The sequence below is a fragment of the Nestor notabilis genome, unplaced genomic scaffold (genome assembly GCF_000696875.1).
Source record: "Nestor notabilis isolate BGI_N333 unplaced genomic scaffold, ASM69687v1 scaffold31353, whole genome shotgun sequence".
In the NCBI taxonomy this organism is placed as follows: domain Eukaryota; kingdom Metazoa; phylum Chordata; class Aves; order Psittaciformes; family Psittacidae; genus Nestor; species Nestor notabilis.
The window spans coordinates 2,851-25,531 of record NW_009921094.1 but is presented as its reverse complement, the minus strand read 5'-3'; the positions used below and the strand labels follow the sequence as shown (position 1 = coordinate 25,531).

Sequence of the window (22,681 nt, the reverse complement as noted above, 5' to 3'; positions counted from 1 at the left end):
GGATAGGAGGTAAATCCCATCTGCTGTTAGGCACAGTTCACGTGCAGTCTGGAAAGGCTGGATTCCTGAAGTACTGTGATCTTATGTGCTGATGGTCAACAGCAAAACAAGTAACTCCCAGTTTATGTGATGTGGGTGAAGAAAAACACTGAACAACCCCCCTTCAGATTTAAATGGCAGCCATACATTCAGTCTAAGCAGCATTCATGGCAGTCTCTATCTTCTGGGGAGCACCAGGAATATTTCCCTTCTGCCACACCAACCTGTGTGCTTCAAATTAGAGGCTGACTGCCAGAGCCTGCTTGAGCAAGCAGGAAAAAGCTGTCTGTCTGACTATTTACCAATACCATTAATGCAACAAAGTTCTCTGGTGAACAATGACACTTCCCCTAAAGCACCACATACTAAGCATGTCCCTTGTTATGGGAGGGTCCACATGCTTCCTAAGAGCTCTGCATCCACAGTACATGTAGCATTTTGACATTTAGAAGTAGAACATATGTGCAATGGGTTTTTTCCCAGGAAGTTAAGACATTCTGTGAGTTTCTGAGAAATGGGTGAAAATTCTGGCTTGCTTTGTGCTTCTCTGATTTTTGCCGAAGAGGAGGTTTTTGACTTCAGAGAAACTTTTTCCTATCTATGCCAAAGCTATAGGGAGTCTCGGGTAGTAGCTATCAAGATAGGAGGGATTATCCTGTGTTTAAATAAAAAATTGACAAGAAGTTGGTCAGGTATTTTGCTTCCAAGTCTGCTTTGGACCATCTTTGTCAACTTGGCAGTCTTGCATATTACCATTGCCTTGATTTTCCTAGCTGTTAAAACATAGATCATCATATCCTATCATTGAATGATGGTGAGTTTCAGTAATATTTGGAAAGATACTCTGATAAAAAGGATAATCTAGAGAGTTTTTAATGAAAATATGGCCTTAAAATTCCAAGATATTCCCAATTTTGGCCAGAATAAATGTTTTCTTTTTCTAAATAAAACTCCTTATAGCTAAATGTGTACATGCAGTTTCTCAGTATGTCCCAACTGCATCCAGGGTTGGGGCTGGAAAATAAATGCAGCAGCCAAATTATGGCATGTTGGGAATAATCATGTTGATTACCAATGTGCAAGCCCCCTTCATAGTGATGCCAATGCATAAACGTGCTTCTCCAGTGCAGCCAAATAACTCAAGCCAAGCTCTACCTTTTTTCACATAAAGGGCTTTATCCTGTAAACAAATCCAAGTCTCTGGATTGGAGGGATAAAATAAACGCCCATGCAGTGCTCTCATGCGTAACTTTCTATCCTGCTGGGTAATTTTAAAAATAGCATTTACATTCTATCCATCCCAAAGTCCAAGACACTTTCCTTGTGTTGCCTGGATGCAATGACAATCAGTGAAAACACTGAATTGATTGGTCACCAGCTGGAACAGCTCCAAGCTGTGAGTTTAACTGGGAGAGAGCTGAGCCCTGCTTGCCAGTTCCATGAATATCCTTTGCTGTTGAGACCTCTCCCCACCTTGTTCCCATCCTTTCCTGTGAGCCTGCTGCAGGCTGCAGCCTACCCCTCCGCCCAGGAATTCCAGGACATGGCTAATCTCTGAACTCTCAATACAGATAATTAGAAATAGCTGTGGGAGCAGTCAGTGTGGTCATTAGCAATTCTGCACCAGGGCTCCAGCCAGGAAGTAGCTGTGCTGCTGTCTTGGACACAGAAGGGAGCTACTTCCTCCCCCTCGCTTCCTCCCTCCTTCCCCAGAGTATCTGTGTGGTCCTTGGATCTATGCTGCTGCATCTTCACTCTTGCAGTCTTGGGAACAAAGGGACACAGCCCAGTCTGTTTCTTCTCTGTGGCATTCAACAGTGGTGTCATTTATGAGCTGGTGAGAAAATTGATGGAAACATTAGTTGTGTAGCAAGCAGGGAGTTGGCTTTCAGCAGGTGAGCCTAACAGGTATCATTTATCCTGAAGAGCAGAAAAGAGATGCATAGCAAAAATAAGAACTCATCAACACCATAATGTGACTATTATAATGAGGAGAACTTGTTATTCCTGGTCTTGCTGTGTAATCCTTGTCTGCCTCTCCAGATATAACTAACACTTGTTTGCTCACTCACTGAATGTGACACTGGTGTAAATTACAGAAGTACCAGTCACACTTGATATATGTCTTTTGTCACCATTACCTCATATGTACAACACCCCGTGAGACTTTCAGGTAGGTGACTTTTAGTCATGAGACTGTTGTCATGGGGTAATCTCCATTCAAACCAACTCATACTATTTGCTAGGAAAGCATCAAATACATTCACTGTGTTATGCTCATTGTGTCAGCAACTACTCTTAACCCTTGCTCACCAGAATTCGTTTTAATTTTAAAAAGCGAATTTTTTATATATAAAAATGTAAATGAAACCCCAAAAATGTGGGCAAAGTATAGTGAAATGTTTGCCAGTCCACAAAGTGCTGGGACCAATGGATCTGATGGGCACGAATGGATGCTATTTGATTCATTAGAGAGGTTACTCATATGTATAGTTACTGTCATGATTTCAGTATCAGTAGTAACTGGTTTTTACCTTGTAAGCAGAGGAAATAGGAGGTCACATAATTATTTTATCACATATTACCTTAAATATGTCCCATGTGATACTACTTTCCAATATACTGCCTTAAATATGTCCCATGTGATACTACTTTCCAATATATTACCTTAAATATGTCCCATGTGATACTACTTTCCTTTTCTTTATTCTTATGAAACCTTTAAGTATAGCAGCACCATAACTCTTTTGTAATCAAAATACCAGAACTAGCCTACCTTATGGAGGTCATGGACCCCCTCAATACCTCATGAAGAAAGAGCTGAGCTTGAAGAGTGCACAGGTTATCTTAGAATGGGTTTTCTTTCAGTTTACTGATTGATGTCTCTGGGACAACCCCTCTCAGATGAGTGTGGTTTGAGCACAGAACTTTAGAGAGCATCATACTACCTATTCTTTCCAGTCTGACTCAGCTAGGAAGAGTAATGAAGAACACTGGACATGCCTGACTTTGGTATCTTCTCAGATCTCCAGCTTTTGAGAGACTAGAATTGTTAGTAGCTGAAAAATCTTTGTGCAGTACACATGGCAAAAAGCTTGTTAAATTTCCTCTTTTTGAATGCCCTCACTCCATGTGACTACTGTAATCAACTGATATTTGATGCTTTTGCAAAAAAATACAATCATAAGCTCTGTTTCTAATGTATTGTCTATGCTAAGAAGGCTCATTAATTCACACTTAATGAATGAAGAAATTATAAATGGTAAACCCAAGGCAACACCCATGGCAGCAGTCGGAGCAAGGAGCAAACAGGACCTCAGAGTGTGTTGGGAAATGAGGTTTCTTTATAAAAAGGAAGGTAGAAAATAGGATAATCTTTAAAGAGCTGGCACCAGTTCCTTGTCATTTTGCTATGCTGTAATTACATTAATTTAACAGCCTCTTCACAGAGCATTTTGTACCTCAACTATGTTGTTTCATATACGTGTAATCAGCAATATAAGATGCATGACTTACTGACATGGCTTGTAGAAGCATTATAAATATGGATGATGGGGATAAAACCACAAAGTTTCAAAGAAAGGTTAAAACAGTTCTTATGGAGACTGCAGCTGCCTGAACCGTTTGACCTAGGGATATTAATACAGCCTGGAGGATAGAAGGTCATTTGGCTTCCTTCCCAATCTTGGCTAGCCACTTAATCTCTATACAATACACAGTATTGCTGTTCCACAAATTATTCTGGTTTTTTTTTTAAATCAAGAGACATTACTTTGTGTATTCTATTTAAGAGGAAAAGATTCGTAAGGGAATTCAGAAAGGTTTCTGGTAGCAGATTGACTAAATGTGATATGCAAATCACTTTAGACTTGCAGCTACCCATTGAAAATAGCTGTGTGCAATTGTCCAAGTCATCTGGGTGCACCCTGTAATTACAGAAGAAGCCAGGCAGTCTTTAATTTTAGGTATTCATGCCTTTTATCCGTGTTAACTGGACCTGACCACACTTCTAATCACCTATATTTCCAATAGGTTGCCCAGATGTTTCATAGCTTTGCTGGAGCATTTTGTTTGCTCAGAAGGTTAGGTCATGCTCAGAGGAGCTCTTCTTCACTTGTGTTGCTTCTTAGGAAGTGTTAAGAACTTGCCAATCCAGAGCTCAAAGCCTATATGCTTCCTTTGGTAGAATCTCTTTGGTTGAAGCCTGCTAAATGTCCCCAGACAATTAGGGTGTAATAAGTCAGATCAGATTTGCATTTCATGCAGCTGTTGATAAAGGCGGGTAGGTGTAGGTAATCTTTGGAAGCTGCCTTTCACGGTACCTTGATCAGATTTTGCTTTAGTAAGATCAGAGTTTAGATTTGCAGAGATGTGGCTTATGAAAAGGAGGTTCCTGATCAGATATCTGTGTCTAAATACAACCATGTAAAGATTCTGAGCTGTGAGACGTTTGCTCTGAGGAGGAGACGTGGGTCTCTGGTTAGTGATAAACAGGAAGGATTGGAGAAAGCTGAGCTGGTTAAGGGGGAGCTGCTATTAAAAACAAAGCCATTCCCTTTGGTTTATCCAATATGCTTATTTTAACTAGTCCTGTCTTCAGTACTTAAGTTTACATTCTGTATGGGCTGAACCTCAGTAATAAGCCACTCTGGCATGCTCCTGGTGTGCTATACCAATGACTTTTAAGAGGCAGGGGGATATGTTGTGTGCTGAGGAGGAAGGGTGGAAAGAATGATGCTAAGGTCATATATTGCGGGCTTTTTTCTACAGAGTTCCAGGCTACCTTCAAGCTGATTCATGTCAATAATTTATAATTCTGTGTTTTACAGACAAAATTATGACTCAAAGCCATTGCTGTGGGCTCAGTAACATCAGTGTAGTGGGAATATCTTGTGTCAGTATTTTAACATCCTCAGGCTGTAATGAAGAGCGTATGATGTCATTGTTGCTTTTTACTGAAGACTTGGAGTCAAAGATCTAGTGAAATCTAATGGGGTGGTGCTTTTTTCCTCAGATAAACAAGAAATTGTTTTTAGTGAGAACAGATCACACACATTTCCCTGTGTGTCTTTACCATGGTTCTCATAGCATGCTGTTATCTACGAGCAAAGGTCCTGTTCCTGCAGTGGGCTGAGGTTAATGGCTTGCAGGTGTCTAGTGTCTTTTAGGCTTGGCATGCCACTGATATCATAGATAATACGTTTGCTCTCTAAATAACAATCCTGGTTTCTTTTTTTACTTTGCTTAATGTCAGGTACTTCAATATTCATAGAAACTAGCCTCATTGGGTACTTCAGTACTTTCAGATAACCATGCTCCCTGGTGTGCTTCCAGATCCCAGTCTCTTAATATTCCCAGTGCATGTACAGTAGTTCACTCATGAGCTTTCATTTGAAGTGAATGAACTGTTTTCACTCTCAAGAAGCCTGGGAACTACACTGGAAATAGTTTACCCTTGACACCTCTGTTCTGTGCACCACTACCCCAGCAAACTTTGTACTCTTACATCTTTCCGTACTTCTTTTTGCCACTCCACATAGGGTATGTAAGGATGGTTATGTGCTCATGTTACAAAAACATCCCTCTTCTGGCCTGACTCTCACGTTTTTTCAAGATTTTTCAACCACACCATCCCAACTCCTCAATAGTTTCTTAGCAGCACCATGGAAGAGATCCAGGTCAAGTGCTGTGTGACATGGATACGGTATATCAGCTCCAAAGGAAGTTATTCACCCGGAGCACTGCAGGCCTGACCTACTTGGCATCCGTGGGCCAGAGGTTAATCTCTGGTGCAGATGCCTTTAGCATTTTGGATCCATAGCTAGCATGCTGAAGGTAGACCTTGTGCACTACTGTGCTAGTAACCACAAGACACACTGTGGCCATAAGATGGTAAGTTTTCCACCCTGCCTAATGAGCACTACAGCTCAATTTGATGTGCAGTCCCTATTCCATTTTTGTATTTCTTCCTGTGTTCATTCTGCATACACACTGGTGCTGCATCTTCCTCCTGAATGCTGCCATCCTATATAGGTTAACTTCTAAGTCTCCCCATGTGAAACCACATGCAGTTTTTCAGAGTTCAGCATGGGGGTTCTGCTGTAAGTACACTGGGAGACAGAGAAATCACCAAACTCTCCATCCTGCAGCTTGGAATTGTACGTTAACAACCAGCATGTACACAAATAGCTCCCACATATTTATGCACTATGTTGAGGAAGAGAGGTGTGGCAGAAAAACTGAGACAGATTCCACTGCCAAAATAATCAAGAGAAGTGAATAGTTTCCAAGGTGTTCATTCCCTAAATTGTTTTCCTTGTTTTCCTTTTTTTTTTTCCCTGGCTTCAACAGAGCCAGATATCTTCTGAGAAATCAGAAGATTTCTATTTTGCTTTAATTCCTCTTGGTGTGGTGTAGTAAGGAGGTATTACAAGTGAAGTTGCAGTGTAGCAAACCACAGAAGATAGCTTTTCATTTACTATGTCCTCGTATCCCAAACTGAAAAGTAGTTAACACAGAATCCAAGACGAAATGCCAGAGATGGGTTCATACCATGTGTGAAATGGAAATGCATTTGTTTAGAGGAAAAAGCCACAATTCACTGATGCTTATTGGATAAGAAAATGGCAACTAAGTGGTTTTGAGTATGTCTAAGTGTTTGTTGTAGTATTAACTAAACAGTTGAGCTGAACCTTCCAACATTCATTTTGGGTTTGCATTTAGGATAAAAATTCAGATTTGAGTTCATTTTTCTCTGTTGCTGTTGGAGGTGTGTGGATTTTTGAACCTACTTCTGATTTTATCATGGGCCTTAGCACTTCTTATCTCTGGATATTGTTAGATGAGAGGAAGAGAAGGTTTTAGGTGTTAGTTAAAACTACAAAGATGAGTAAAGTTATAAAACTGGTGATGGGCTGGTGAAACACTGTAGGAAAGAATGGGTTTTTATCTTGCATGTCTTTATAATAATAACATCATGAAAATTAGAGTTGGATATTGTGTTCCAACACAAACATGACTTGCCTTTTTGTCTAGTCCTGTCACTTAACTAAGGCTTTGTTTATTCCTGTTTCCGTAGCCTTTGGCGGGGGGACACACACAACCTCCACTTTCCATTTCTATCATACAATATAAAATGAGAATATTGGCATTTGATGGTCAGCTATTTGCTGATGAAATATATTGGCCTCAATAAAAACACTTCTGTAATAGGGCAGTTGGTCCTTTCCCAGTAACTGCAGATTGATAAATAGTAACTTGTTCATCTGAAATATCAATAAAAAGTCATCCAGTTTTATCCAACTCCATAACACAAAGTTGGACTTTCATGGTATGACTTTATGGATGAGGCAAAGCCAAGACAGCTTTCAGAGAAGAGTGTTTTTTTCTTGTCATGGTATTCAGCCACTGTGTTGCTTTTCTTTTATCTCCACTGACAGATGTTAATAGAACAAAACACATTGTGGTAGCTGGTGCAGTGCGGTAATGTCTGCTGCTGATGGCCTGCTTTTTGAGCCCATTACACTTGTAGATTTATTACAGCCAGAGTATTTTAACCTGAAATATTCTGTACTGATTCAATTTGAGTCATGTTTGGTTATGGACATTTATTACTAATCTAAAATCCTGTCTGACTGGACAAGGTCCAGGTTGAACAACTAATCAGTGAAGCACCATAAGTGACGAGTATATGCTAAAATACTTCCTGTCTGGATTTGAGTGTGTGTTACATGAGAGATGCAGTAAAAGCTTTGTCTTTGGGGAATTTTGAAAGAAACTGGAAAATAGCTAAATAAAGAAAACGAAGTGGCAAGAAGTCTGAGTTGAAGTTCAGAACACAAGAAGATGAGGCTGGTGAGAATGATGTGAAGGTAGCTCCAAACCTGCCATAGTGCGAGATGGTGCAGTACCATCATGTCTTGGAGCCCTCTGTGCTCCAGCAGCTCTTACTTTTCTAAGGAATATCACTTAGTACACCGATTTGTTTTTAGCTGGAATTTGGAGCTACAGCTGCTATGACAGCAGCAAAACTTAGCCATGAGAATTCCTTAGTGTACTGGTATGGCCTGTCAGTGGAAACAAGAGCAGTAGAAAGGTCACCTTATTCACAGGATCAGAACTGGGCCACAAGCATGTTTAACTAGCTGAGCCTTGCAACAGAATCCCTGAAGAACCTCTAATGATCTTTGTATTTTAGCAGAGTTCTGTAGTGACTCTACCAGTTTCTGTAATGACTCTAATCCACCTGTTGAACGTGGCATGTTCTGGACTTGAGTTGTTAGGAGTAGGGAAACTGAGTTTCTTCTGTGCACCTGAGTGCGTCCTCGTAATAAGTTACGTGACTAACAAAGAAGAATCCCACCATCTAGCAACAAGGGGAAGGAAGGTGGGTTTTCACCATTTAAACTCACAACCATATTAGACTATTTCTTTCAAAGCATTTCTTTTTCACTGCCTTCCTGTTGGAGCTGGGGCTGTCGCTACAGACAAGTTGGAGATTTTTCTAGCTCAGCTCTGGGATTTCAATTGGGTGTTTGTTAATATATCCATGCTCCATGAAGCATTGCTTCCTCGAGCAACCTCAGCCTTGATGGAAATGTGTGAAGACAAAATATAAGGTTTCTGTCTGTTCCATAAGGATTTTGTATTGTGCTTGTTACCAGTGACACAGCCACATTTATTTGTCAGTGACTGTAGTGGTAGGAGAGTGAGCATCAGGAAAGCCCTCTTCCCTCCTAACTACTTATGGCTCATTTTGTGAATTACGATAGATGATTAAATACTATCTCTCAGAATTCCCATTCTTTATCTGCATTTTGGTAAGTGCTCTGTGATATGCAGATGAAAGATGCAGCGTTGATAAAGAATGCAGGAATATAGACATGCATTCACACAAATGACTGCCAGCTGCGCACATCTCTTGGAATGCATCTTTTCCAATGCCCAGCTCATGGAAAGCTGCCTATTCAGCCATTGCTGTTGCCACATTTAAGCTTCCCTCTCATGTACACATAAACACATTCTTTATTTAGGGCTTGAGGACTATGTTACTATTTCATTGGTTTGATATAACTTTTGATAAGGGGATAAATCAAGTCATAATTGTGAATTACATGTTCTCATTAAAGTATGTGTTGAAGTGTAGTGTCAGAAAGACAACAGTTGTCAAAATACACTGATTCACTGCCTCATTGTTCTACAAATACATCCACTGTGGAAAACGTTTAACTCCTTAATAATCCCTTATCCAGGACTTTGAAACTTGTCATCCTATATGTTATCTTTCTCCTTGACGTAAAAAAGAAGGGGAGAATGGAAAAAGAAAACCTATGTTGCTTTAATACTCTGAGGTTTTGGTTAACAACTGTGTCAAAGTATTGTTGGGAGACTTTGTTGCATAGCACTGCTCAGAACAGTTCATGTTTTCTCTTGTAGAATATTGATATTACTAACTTCAGCAGCAGCTGGAGTGATGGGCTGGCCTTCTGCGCTCTCCTGCACACATACTTGCCTGCACATATTCCTTACCAGGAGCTCAACAGCCAGGATAAAGTAAGTTTTGTTGTACCCACTCCTACACCATTTGTAGAATTCATCATGCACATTATCCGTTTTGATAGATATGTGATGGTGCAACAGTATTGCAAGATCTTGATTGATGCAAAAATAAATAGATGGGAGCAACAATAAAAGCCAAGTGTCATTTGAGAACCTACAGAGCAAACTGACTGGATGAAAAAGGGAAGGAAACCAACAGTGAGTTCCCAAAGAGACATGCAGGGACTACTAGGTAAAGAGTTAAGGCAAGTTGCTGGAATTCAGTGAGTGCTGCAGATAAACATGAAGACAGCATCTCTTTGGGAAGGCTAAAGCATTTCTGGACTCCTGAGGGCTGGATCAGTAGGCAGGCAGATCATTCGTTGAGCTACTTGGACAGCAATGTATCTAAAAGTCTGGCTATGTCAGCACATTCCACGTATGTTAAGAGCCTCACAAAGAGGAGGAATCCGGATTTACTTCAGACAACTAGTGTTACAATAAGAATTATATTATATACAAGAATGTCTTATATTAGTTAATGCCTCTTCAGAAACCTTTCATTCATAATAAAGACAGAACCTTACTGCCTCTTTTTGCCCAGTTGTAATCAGTTTCTCAAGAACCTATTTGTCAAAAACAGAGGGCTGTAGCTTGGGCAAAAGTAGACAAGCTATTCAAAGACAAAGAACTTTTTTGTGAGTATACCTGACTAATACAAAAAAGTATCTATGTGGAAGTACTGAATCTAGTGATTTTCAAATATACCTGCTCATTTAAACTTACTGATTAACCAGATGAAGGTAGAGTTCAGGAGTCTTACTTTGATGGTAATCTTTTGAACTTTTGTTTTACAGAAGAGAAACCTGCTGTTAGCATTTCAAGCTGCTGAAAGTGTAGGCATCAAACCCAGCCTGGTGAGTAACCTTCTTTTAGCAAGGGAAGATTTACTCCATACACTGCTACAGAGCCTTTGCTGCCATGTGGCCAGTCAGCTTGCACTGAAAATGTTCATAGTACTAGGGAAAGCTGCAGCACCATCTCTGGAGGTCCATAGTGTTAGGAGAACATTCAGAAAGAACAGTCATAGAATTAATATAATTTGAAGGAACCTCTGGAGGTCATCTAGTATTGAAATAAGAGTATTGATATGTCCTCCTCTTGGAAGCCAATTCCAGAAGATTCTTATTTTCATGAGTAGACTTGCCTGTTAGACAATTTTCTTTTGGTTTAGTGTTTTAAGAAACAGAAGGATAATTAGTGTGTTAAACTGTTTGAAAAGCCTTTTCCAAAATCAACAATATGATGACAAGGAAGAGATCAGTTTAATACGAAGGGAAAAATATTTTGGGGTTCATAAGGTAAATACAGAACCAAAGACATTTAAAGAAGCAGCAATTTAAATAAAGAATTGATCTTTGATTGCAGATGTAAAAAATCTTTTCAGAATGTAAAACGTATATGGCTGTTAATGAGTTTCAGAATTGCACTAGGCCAGTAGTCATTCCCATGGGCTTTTATACTGTATGTGGCTTTAAGCAGCTCTGGAATGGCAGCAGTAGTAGCATTCAACAGCCACAGCTACTCAAAGGACCTTGTGGTGTTCCCAGTAGTGGTGCTTGACTAAGTTTTGACAATGTGTCTGTCCTGTGCAGGAACTCAGTGAGATGATGTACACGGACCGCCCAGACTGGCAGAGTGTGATGCAGTACGTTGCCCAGATTTACAAGTACTTTGAGACCTGAGACACAGAGCAAGAGGTGGACAGAAATGGGGAAGAGAACAAAGAATGCTACAGATGCACTCGATCACTTTAAAAATCCACTTGCTCCTCTTCCACAACCAACCTAAGCTCTTAGTTTGAAAGAACACTCTTCCATAGTTCTGATATCTGTGACTGCAACCAAATAAATATCCATTGTCTATCTACACAAACCAAATTAATCCGTAATTTTATTCCCATGTGGAAATTGCAGAGCGTTTTCAAGCACACATGGGATTTTCTGAAGAGGATTCCTTGTGCTAAACAATGTTTGCCTCAAACCAGACTCCACCAATAGGAGACCTGCTACAAAAGTGAAGTTCTAAATCAGTGTGGACTATGCTGGCACTCAAGGGAGGCTGGGAGATTCATGTTAATACAAAAGCTCACAATAATGCTTCTATTGCCAAAACATGCTTAACTCATCCCAAATACATGTTGTTTTCTTGCCTCTATGTATTTTATTAAACACCATGACAGATGCACATAAGTGTATAGAACCTTAACCTGAGTTATTCTCACACGCCTGATTCAATAAGTATACTAGTTTGCTTGTCATAGCTTTACCAGCAGGCTAGTAACAGGGTTATTTGTAACTCAAAAACCATGTTCTGATCCATCACCGGTTAAAGAACTCTAAAAGAATCCTATTAGGTGCTGGGACTTCATTTCAGATCAAACAGAAATAATCTCTTTGAGGAAAAATAGGTTTATTACTACAACTTCATTACTTGGTTACTATGGGAAGCCAGAGCTTTGTTTCCCAGCTGACTGTGCAGGCACAGTTATCCTAGGAATATTGCAAAAGCAATTTGCTACCTTTAGTCTGCAAGGTGCTAGTAATCAAGTGATGACTTTAAGCAATACAGTAACATCTCAGTAGTACATATTTGTGTGGATTGAGCGGAGTAACTTCTTTCTTCTGTGTTGATCCTGTGTAATCAGCACAGATGTGTAACTGCTGTGTAGACGCATGACTCATGAGGCATCCTGTGCTCTGTCCTATAAAATACAATCCACAGAGCACTGTTAAATGTTTGGAAGTGATGTTACTCTGTAAAGGAGGACAGTAATATATTAGTAGCAGTGGAAGTTGCAACTTCATGAGTTACGGAGATTGTAACTGGAACCCCTCTGTGTGTCATGGAAATCTCTAAGGCGCCAGAGAATAGTTTTCCAGCTCAAGGATACTGTTAGGAAAATGTCTGAAAGATACTGTTTAACTTCCATTATACCATTTCTCTTATTTCACCTCATGAAGTTAAATTTTCTATTGGTCTCCAAGGATAGCACGATCAAAGGGGCTGCTTGATTTGTTCTCAGAGCAGGTCTTGCAGAGTGGGCTTTATACAGGACCTCATAGGAGCCTTTCTGGCTGCTTTAGATTATGCTGGTAGAAGAAAGTTGTTGTTTAGTTAGCATGTTTAACCCTGTGACCAGACTTGATGCTTTGTGAATGTTAATTATAGGGAGCTAGGGATAATTTCTCTCTCACAAAAGAAAAAATAGCGCGTGCTCACTGCTCTTAACTCCTGAAAAAGGCTCATGAAATAGAAACGAATGTTTCTAATAATGTTTTCTAAATAGAAACAAAGGCTCGTGAAATAGAAACAGAAGTTTCTTCAGTGAAAGAAGAAACTTGGTTTCAGGTTTTCTGGGGCTTTCTTTACAGGCAGCTGATCTCGGCCTCTGGTTTCCCCACAGTGCTCTGTTGTTTGTTTTCCTTAGTCCTATTTAATTAGTAAACAACCTATTTCAGACTTTGGTTTTCTCACAGCAAAATACAGGATTAAGTGATAGGTGATAGTATTGAACAGAAAGGAAGTTGGAGGAATGCAAGGAGAGGAGCATCACTTGCTCTTAGTTTTAGTCTGACATTTATTCTAATTCATTACCCCCAGGAAAGTCTGATTCCAATCTTTTGAGAGTCTGTGTGATAAAAAAGGACAGTGGCAAGCCTTGCACTCTTTGTGTCATCCTATACTGTGAGAAAGCAGTTGTAAATGCTGGCCAAAGTTAATTCTTTGCAAGAGAGTGCTTTCTAGATTGAATTAACTCTCCGGTATTTTTCAGCATACACTCTGCCATCCCTAGAGAACATAGGATGAGTTGCTCTAAGTGTTCTCAGATACAAGTGTCCTGTTATGTGATAAGATGGAAGAGAAAAATAGCTGCTAAACAGAGTTCATTTCGGAAGGCAGTTACACTGCAGAGCTCCGTTGCCTTGTGGCTGCAGCAGCTCTTGTCCCTTGAGGTATCCATTGGCAGAGATCCCAATTCTCTCCAACAGGCTGTGGTTCAAAGCATAGAGAAGTCAACACACAAAATTCCATATTCCTCAGTGGGCTTTGGATCGGGCACTTGCAGGGATGAGAAAAACTGTTTTAATTCCCAGCGTCTGGTAAACATTTCAAAGTCAGAGGGTTCCACTGGATCTAAAAAGAGAAGATAATCTTAACCCTCTGCTCACAGGGAGTGTGCGCTCTGTGTGACGGTCAGATACACACTCAATACATGTGCTATCTAATGTGTCAGCATCACTTGCTTCCAGTGCTGTTCTGACATTTATTCTAATCTGGTTCTCCAAGATTTGTTCTAACCTACAAACCATTTCAGATCTAACAACTTCTTGGTTTTTTCCCCAAATGATTTTTGCAAAGTTCTTGTTATCTCTTTGCAGCTTATTCTCCCTTGTCCCCAGCAGCACAGACCAAACACTAATTCTACCTAATTCTTATGATATATTCTTCACATTTTTTTACTAATCTAGGAGTTAGAACAAGGAGACACCTGTCAGAAGGGAATAATATTCAGTTTCGCTGTTTGCTCAATGTTACTTTTCAGTCCTCAAACCTGCAAAACTTCTCATTTTGAAACGCTGATACTTTGAGACTGAGGGATTATTCTTAGAGATTGAGGATGTTGTTTATTTGTTCATTTAACTGTTACAATATTGTGTATTTTTGTGCTTCCTTTTGAATCTTGCACAGTTACGTTTCTACACCTGGATTTTCAGAAATTACTGTTCTTTTCTTCATGCTGCCTTAAAATTTGAATATGAATTAAAATTTGCCCTGCCCAAGATGCTGCAGACCAGAAAATCTACAGGCCCTGTTAGACATCTCAAATTTGAACTGTAAAATTAAAGTCTTAGCTGCCTTTATAATTAGAGAGTTTGTTGATAAAGTTAAGCTATAGGGTACAGAGATAGTCATCATAGGAGTTCTAAGAATCCTTTGAAAATGTCCTAGAATGGAACATGTGATGATGTAACATGGATGGATCAATGTGTTTTATCAGTAACAGTTTGCCCAAATTCTTTCTGACTCTGCCTCTTAGGAGTAATGGATCTTTCCCTGATGCAGGCAGATGAAATCTCTTCACCATGTCACCGTATGCTCCCTAAATGTACATTCACTCTTCAACATACCTGCACATGCTTATATGTGTGTACTTGGGTAGTCTGTCGGACTGCAAGAAACCAAATAGCTGATTTTGGATGAGCACGTGAGAAGAATGGTTAGGATGGGGATTTCAGTGAAGTTCCATGGAGGGATATCGTGTCGTGTGACTGTTGTACCATAGCTGCTAGAGAGGAAAGGAGATTGAAGTGTGGAAAGTATACAGTCTGGCTCGCAGAGCTTCTGGTGGGTCATAGAAGGTACAAGTTGTTTCATGGCTTTTGAAGGTACAGAGGTGGTGAGAAGTGAGCCCAGAGCCAGCCCTCTGAGAAGGTTTTCTAGAAAGGCTGATGAGCTGTTTCTGAAAGTACACAAGGAAACTGAATGATGGAGTGGGAGTCCAGTGTGTGAGGAGAGGGGCATACATGGGACATGTACGTAGGCCTTTGTGGACAGCAAAGGACATCAGCTTGAGAGCCCTTACTGTCTTCTTGAGTGATATTTCTCCTAAGAGTGCAGCCTGGGGTGGATCTAGGAAGACAAGGAGCGAAGAGAGCACAGAGCTTGCTGCCTTTGCCAGGTTCCCCTTCCTGTGCCTGTGATAGTCACGGAAATTCAAAGGGGACAAAGATTTCCTTGTCCTTCCTGTGCTGCAGCAAGGCAGCTGTGGTGGGCAGAGTGATTTTTGACTTATGCACGTTCTCCAGTTTCCTCTCAGTGAGACACATTCTCTTTGGCAGGTTTTCTTTTTGTGAAGTTGCTTTTACAGTTTTTCTCTGGTTTTCTTGTTTTGCATCTGCAACCAGCACAAGTTTTATGTCCAAATAAGTGCACGCTGGCAGAATGATTTGGTCTTTTTTGTTTCCTGACCTGCAACTCTTCCAAACCTACCTTTTTGCATCTCTTTCTCACTTCCTTGGCAATGAAGTGTGAGCACTGGCTCACTGGTTGGTTTGTATCTATCTCCCTCATCTTTCTGTGCTTTTGGTACCACGTCTTCCAGCAGGAAGCATCTGATGGGGCAGCTGCGTGCAAAGCTGTGCCTCATGTATCTGAGGAAAGGCAGGGTCTGTATGGGATGAGATTATGCATTTTCCTGTCAAAAGAGGGCTTTTGCCTAAAAAGACTCAGGGCACTGAGCATTAAAGCATTTTTAAACCCAGCAATAACTTATACTATGCTAGACTGTATTGGTTTTTGCCAACTCCAGTGCCATTTAGACTCACTCACCGATACGGTGTAGAATCAAGCTTATAACTGAACTGCAGTTACCATGTTTCTCAGCTGATGGTCTCTACATTTCTGACTCACACATGTGCCAAGTTCCACACAATGTTTTTACTGATTGTGGGTCCAGGCTTGAGTTTGTCATCTGGGATAGTCACCTCTAACAAGTCTCTTTGCTTTCTCTGTTGGGTACAGATGTTACATCGTAATCTAATTTATACAAAGAGCACATTAGAATGTATATACTAGGCATTGCCAGATTTGGACATGCTAATATTTAAAGATTAACATTATTAAAATGTACGATGCAAAAATCTGTGTAATATTTCTAATAAATCTTTTTCTGTTTCTGAAGTTTGTTGTAATGTTTCAAATCTCTATATACAAGCAAACCAGATTCTCCTGCAGTCTGCTAGGCAGCAGGACTCCCAGGAGAGACTTTAAAAGATGCTCGTGGTTCATTGGTTCTCCTACACTGGTAGCAACGAAAATTTGGTCAGTTGTCTTTTCCATAAATGCATCAAATTCCATTTTTTAAAGTAATTTAGATGCATTTGGATGCCTTTCTCTGAAATTGTCTTGAGATTGACATTGTCTTGGGGATAAAGGAGTGCAAGAGATCTCTCAGTTTCTGAAACAGTATCAAAGAGAGTAGGAAATCATCCTAGTGCAAAGGTAAGGAAAGAGCATGGAAGAGACCAATGTGTCTGTATTGGGAGCTCTTAAGTGACTAGAGGCTTAAGAAAGAAGTGGCCGAAACGTGGAACTAAGGACTGGTGGTTGAAGTACATATAAAATTAAGGTTTTAATTTACATAATCCAAACTCCTTTGCCTTTCCCCACATAAGCATCATGTTTCAGTGCTGGATTTTAATGCTGGGCTCTTCCTTTCTTGTGGCAGTGTCGCAGGCAGAGCAGTGTTGTTTCGGTGGTTTGTCTGATCAGAGTAGCTTTATCTCCTGGACAAAGTGTGACCACGTGAAATGGCAAACTAGATTTCCTCCTCTTGTCCAGCTGCCACTGCACTTCATTTTGAAGGTTTGCTGTGCCTCACTTAGGCTGAACTCAATATTTGCGCTTCAGTTGCCTTTTGCAAAGGAATTCTCAGAACCAGCCCTTCTTGCTACCTGGAAATCTCACCATGACCAGGAACGCAGGCTCCTGTTGTGCTTAAAGCGTGAAAAGCAGGTCTCTGAATACTCACGTTCATCAGCTGTATGACCTTAGAATAAGGCAGTTCATGCCTGTCTGTCTAAATTCCCAATTCCTTGTGGATTTATTTGCCCTATCCTTTGGTCTGTCCTTGTCTTTTTTGGCTTTAAAACCTCTGCGGCAAGAGCTGTATTTGCTAGGAGTTTATACAGCCTCCAGCCACAAACTAGAGTTAATACACAATATTATAACAGAATCAATTAATCAGATCAGATTGATTTTGTAATGTTGTTTAGTTGTGATGGGGATAAATCCTGGTTGTCTCGCCCTGCTCAGGGAAGCTGTGATTTACCTGGATTCCCCCTGTATTGGTAACACAAGTAGAAATTATCATGTAACACGATCTGGTGACAGGTTGGCATTCAAAGCTGTGTGTCACCAACTGCCTCATTTCCATCTCCCTGTGACCCAGCCATGCCTTGGCTGAGGTGTAAAGCTGGTAATTCCTGTCAGCATGTTGCAGTAACTGCAATGTGTGGGGTTTAGGGCTATTTCTCCATGAATCAAACTGTTCAGGATGCTTCTAGGACTTTCTACTTCATGTCTGGTAGCACCCAGCAAGTTTTGGATGGGGACAGATTCTTGAGTCCTGGGATATGGAAAGGCAAAAAGCCTTTCTGCCTTACAGACCAGCGAACAAAGACTGCACATGATGATTCTCAGCCTCATTCCCTGTCTATGAAGAGATATGAATCTGACGATGCTGTCAATCTGTTCTTTGTATAGCATGGGGATACCAGTGGGTAGCAAGATACCTGTCAGTGCAGCTGCTTTAGTTCATGTTTGCTTTGGTTTTAAGCAAATGATCAAATAAGATTATCTCTGACTCTTTAAAAACCTGTCCCCGTAATCCTTCCAACAACACAAAGCTCTGCTGTCACAAACCATGCCTCAAAGTATCAGCCAAGCAACTGCTCATAAAGAATATTTATGTTAAAATGGATCCACTGCTCCTCTGCCTGACTTCAGCAGGTTACCTGTGCAATGCCAGCGCCTCTGCTGTGGTGAGCACATGCTGGGGAGCCAGCAAAAAGTAGCAGCTCAGCAATCAGGATGGACATTTGGAAAAGACATAAGACAGTTCTTTTCTTTGTCAGAATTTGCTGTATTGGCCATTTTCAACTATATTAATGTCTGTGAATTCCCTTGTTATCTTACAGAAAATAGAATCTACTTAGGAACAATTGATTCCGAGGACCTGCTGTCTCTCACCACCAGGCTTGGTGTTTCCACTACTGAAGCTGTTAGCTGCTTACAGACTCTTTTCAGAACATACTCCAGATGCTTTGATTTATTCCTTGGGAAGAGCTGGATTCTCTGTGGAGATGTCAGTGAGTAATAAATGCCGGTATGTTCACAAGTGTTTTGGCAAGAGGCTGAAAATGAGAGTTGAGGCCAGTATTTTCCCAGGTTTATTTGTCCTATTTGCAGATGGGGTGTGGTGACAAGATTCAGGACCGCTTTGCTGCTTAGCACACTTCTATTGCCAAGTGTCTCCTAATGCATAGAGAACATAGATTGGGTGGAAAGACTAATTCCCTTCCTGACTGGTGCACGTTCTTCTCCAGATGGAGAGGGTTTTATTTGTTCTTCCATTTGAGATGGACAGGGTTTTGTTTGTATCACCACAGTGCCTCTGACCCCAGCATGAACCAGGACCTGCCTGTGAACACATAGACCAGCTCCAAACATCGATTCAGCGTTTTGAGGTTCATATTCAGCTGGAGGTCCTGGCAGAGACAGATGAAAGCAAGGTGCCATGACCTGATCTATCTTTGAAGCTGAAGACAAGGCAGATAGTGTAGTCTAAAGTTTAAAGCCCAGAATGAGCACTAGGAGGCTTGCATTCTCAGAACAGACATCTTCCATGGGAATTAAGGCAGGTGTGCTAGTCACAATAAGCATAAGCAATACCAGTAGAATAAAAGTCTTCCAGATGGAGACTCAATAGGCTGTAAAGGTCAGAACCAGATGATTGAAGTCTCATAGGTATAGCTTTTCAGAATTTGATGCTGGAAAGCTTTAGGCAGAAACTCTGGGAAGCAGGACCCTGAAATAAATGTCACCCAGAAAAGATGGCAGTCAGATTACGGGGGCAATCGTTTTTTATTGAGCATAGCAGGAAGAAAATGAAAGCTGTAAAAGGCCAATGTGGGTAAACATTATTCACATATCTACAATGTGAACTGCTGTCCCTTCTTAAGTACATAGCAATGACCGAGGTTTTATCCTTACCCACACACACATCATGAGTTTAAGCTGGTTAAAGAGAAAGTAACAAGATTAAGAGAATTAACATGGGAGCAAGTGATTTTTCTAACCTGCTTCACACAGACAGCTGCACACCCCCTGTGCAAAGCCCCATTTTACCACTCCTTTTGGCTTTAAAAAAGAAAGAGTATATAGTTGAAACCCTTGTTCCACCTTGATGTGCTGTAATTTTTGCCTTCTCAGGCAGCTCATCCTTTCTCTCTCACCGCTCCACACTCCAATCCAGGAAGCAAGCAAATTCCATACCCAACATTCTCCCAACAGGATCAAGCTCCTGGGAAGCGAGGTTACAAGCATGGCTCTGCTTGGCTTTTTGAATTATAAAATGTCTGTTATTTTCCTTGCCCAAATCAAAAGCACAGCCAGGGCAGCTACAGTGAAGGCAGCGAGCGTGGCCTCTTGTGTATTTGTAATGCAGCTACTAGTATTCAGTTCAGATATCCCAACCTGTCTGAATAGCACAGCAATAATGATAATATATGCATAGCTCTGCCCTTGAGAGCAATTGTACTGCCAAGGCCCTGGAGAGCTATTCAGGGAAGGGAGAGTTCAGTCTGAAGCTTGCAAAGGGGCTAATAATATTAATAATAAATAATATGCCAGGGGATAGTGCGGTCCAGGTTCTTCCCCTTCAGCTGTGATTCAGACATTGCTTTCATAGTGACTAGGATGGTTTCCAGTCTTGCAAGGATGGAAACCACACTAACCAAGTCCTTGGGCTCTAACAGTGTTTACCACTAGATTTACATAGCACTTTTGCCAATAGTTATGGAGACAAAACAGACAAATCTACCTTTGCAATGGAGCAACACAATAGAGGCTGTGTAATAATGATCCTGGGGTTCAAACAGGTTTGGAGTGCAAATTGAGCATTTGCTGGCAGCTGAGTGTGGAGCCAGAGGGGACAGGAAGGCTCATCCCTCCTCTGCATTGGCTGATTTGAATTTTTTGAGTGTATCCTGCAGTTTTCCTTTTGCCACAGCCAAGCTGCCCTTTAACCCCTGAGTGACCTGCATGGATATTTACAAATCGTGGTTCTATCCTGCACAAAGCAGCTGAAGGGTTTTAATTTAATCTATTGTTTCTCTAGAATTTGAGCACAATTCTACACTCAGAGCAGTTGCATTGCACCTGTTCAAGTCTTCTTGTTGCATTCATTCAGAGCTCCAAATGTCACATTTCTGCATAAAGCAGAATGGCTTTAAAGGCTTGGGAGAAGAGCACGTTTCCCTGCCCAGACAGGGTTTGGCAGGGAGAGGAATCACTTCTTATTGTTGCTGTGAAGTGTTGATTGGGAGTGAAACTCCAGTCAGGCTGTGGAGCAGGCACTTATCGGGTTTGTTTTCTTAGGGGCATGGAGCTGTGAAGGTTCTGCCCAGGAAGAAGCTCTAGCTGTGAATGAAGCAATCCCGGGTTGTTTGATGTTTGAGTTGCAGACACATCACCGCCTGTCCAGCTTCACCCTGGGCTTTCCACTACTGATGTTGGCCTGGAAACGTAACAACATTTCCCATCTATTTCTCTGGGAAATGGGCTGCACCAGCTCCACCAGCATAAATGGGACAACTGGCCCCAGTATGTTCTGGGAGCCCTGTGCAGGTGAGACCTCACAACCAGGGCTCAAGGCTTCATTCCCCCCTGGCTTGAGCTGCAGCTTTCATTTGAAACAAGTGCTGGAAGAGGTACTTGGCTGTTCATCATAGAAGGTGGTTAGTAAATAAAATCAAACCCTGAGATCAATGAAAAAAATCTTCAAACTGGTATCCTCAAACCCCTGCCCCCACTCAGCCAAAATCCTTCCTTTTGAATTTCACCGCTGTTTATAGTTTATTTTTTCAGTCTTGTGGTGACTTTTTTGTTTTCTGCTGAAAGGTGTAAGATATAACCCACAGTGCACAAAGAATTCACACACCTGCATTGTTACAAGATGAGTTCTCGCAGATAATTTAAGCACCAGATTTAAATTCCAGGGTAATAGTTGTTTATTACCTGGCAGTGACCCTGGAGACTAGGAAAATCCAGGATTGTTGATCTGCTGTTTACGATTTACCATCATTTTTCTGTTCTGTTTTCCAAGGATTTTGCAGACTGGCTGAAGTCTCCAGTGTGGAAATAGTTTTCTCTGGAATTTCACTCTCTGCTTTCCCACCAACAGTGATACAGCAGCAAACCTCACCTTTGGCCATTCACCTCCATCACTGTTTACTTCAGAGCTCACCTGGAATCTTTGCCATGCTAATGCTCAGCACGGCAATGCAGCAACAAATATCCAGGCAGAGGTGAGTGCTTGTTCCACCTGCCTGCATACCACCTGAGCCTCAAAAACACGTTCCCTTCACCTAGCTTGCGTAGACTGCATGTAGTTCAGCCTGTCCTTGGCAGTAACACTTTGAAAAGGGCTTTTGTACCTGCTGTATGGTTTAGAGGTTATATTGTGTCTTGGGAATCCTTTCTTGGAGTCAGGTTCAGGGCAAGCTATGTCTTGTCCTGCAAAACAACGCAGAAGTACTAGTGAAGACTTGAGTTTAGGTAATGGGAATTTGGTTCATGCTACTCTACAAGGCTCATGGTTCCTCTTGAGCAAGTTGTAGCTAAGGTTTGCTGCCCTGACAGTTAGGTATGGCTATTCTAGAGACATGAGCTGGTTCTTTGTCCAGGTCCTCATGTCTGCCTTGCAAATTCCCACCGTCACTTCTGGCACTAGTCATTCCCTTAGCAGATAGCCCTTGCAGAGGTGACAAGTAGTGAAAAGAGCTTAGAAATGCAAGTGTCTTCTGGGGAGACATGTGGAGGCTTGTACTGAGGTGTACTGGCAAGGTCTGGAAGAAGAGAGAACCTCTCTGGGCCTCTGTGGACACAGAAGGGCACATGCCATGGCTTGGGAGTGTGCCGCAGCCTAAACTCCAAACCAAGGCTTGTGCGAAGAGCCCTGGGGACTGCCTCTGTCTCTCCTTCTCACTCTCTCCTCTCTGTGGGAAGGGTTTGGGATGGAGCAGCCTCTTCATGGAATGGATGGCTAGCAGGTGCTTTGCTTGCGAAGCCTCCAAGTACTGGGCTGATGCCCTCTACCACCCAAGAGCCAGTTCTGCTCAAAACTGCAGCTCTTATGGGTGGATGAAGGGTTGCCAAAGTCAGTATGATGGTTGAACTTTTTGTCTGGCGTTCACCTTTATTTCCCATCCCTGTTTTTGGTATCCAGAAGGTGTCTGTGTCCCTTTGAAGCAGAGACACT

At 41.4% G+C, this 22,681-nt stretch overlaps 1 protein-coding gene across 1 annotated transcript in view; it reads left to right on the top strand.

Moving 5' to 3' along the window:
• The window catches only part of SPECC1 (sperm antigen with calponin homology and coiled-coil domains 1), a 57,879-nt gene extending 46,296 nt beyond the window's left edge, over window positions 1-11,583 (top strand). The window contains exons 11-13 of the mRNA XM_010010999.1: window positions 9,475-9,591; window positions 10,434-10,493; window positions 11,232-11,583. Of these exons, the coding sequence (XP_010009301.1) occupies window positions 9,475-9,591; window positions 10,434-10,493; window positions 11,232-11,321 (267 nt within the window). The 3' untranslated portion in view covers window positions 11,322-11,583. The remainder of the gene's footprint in view (window positions 1-9,474; window positions 9,592-10,433; window positions 10,494-11,231) is intronic.
• Window positions 11,584-22,681: the final 11,098 nt, after the last annotated feature.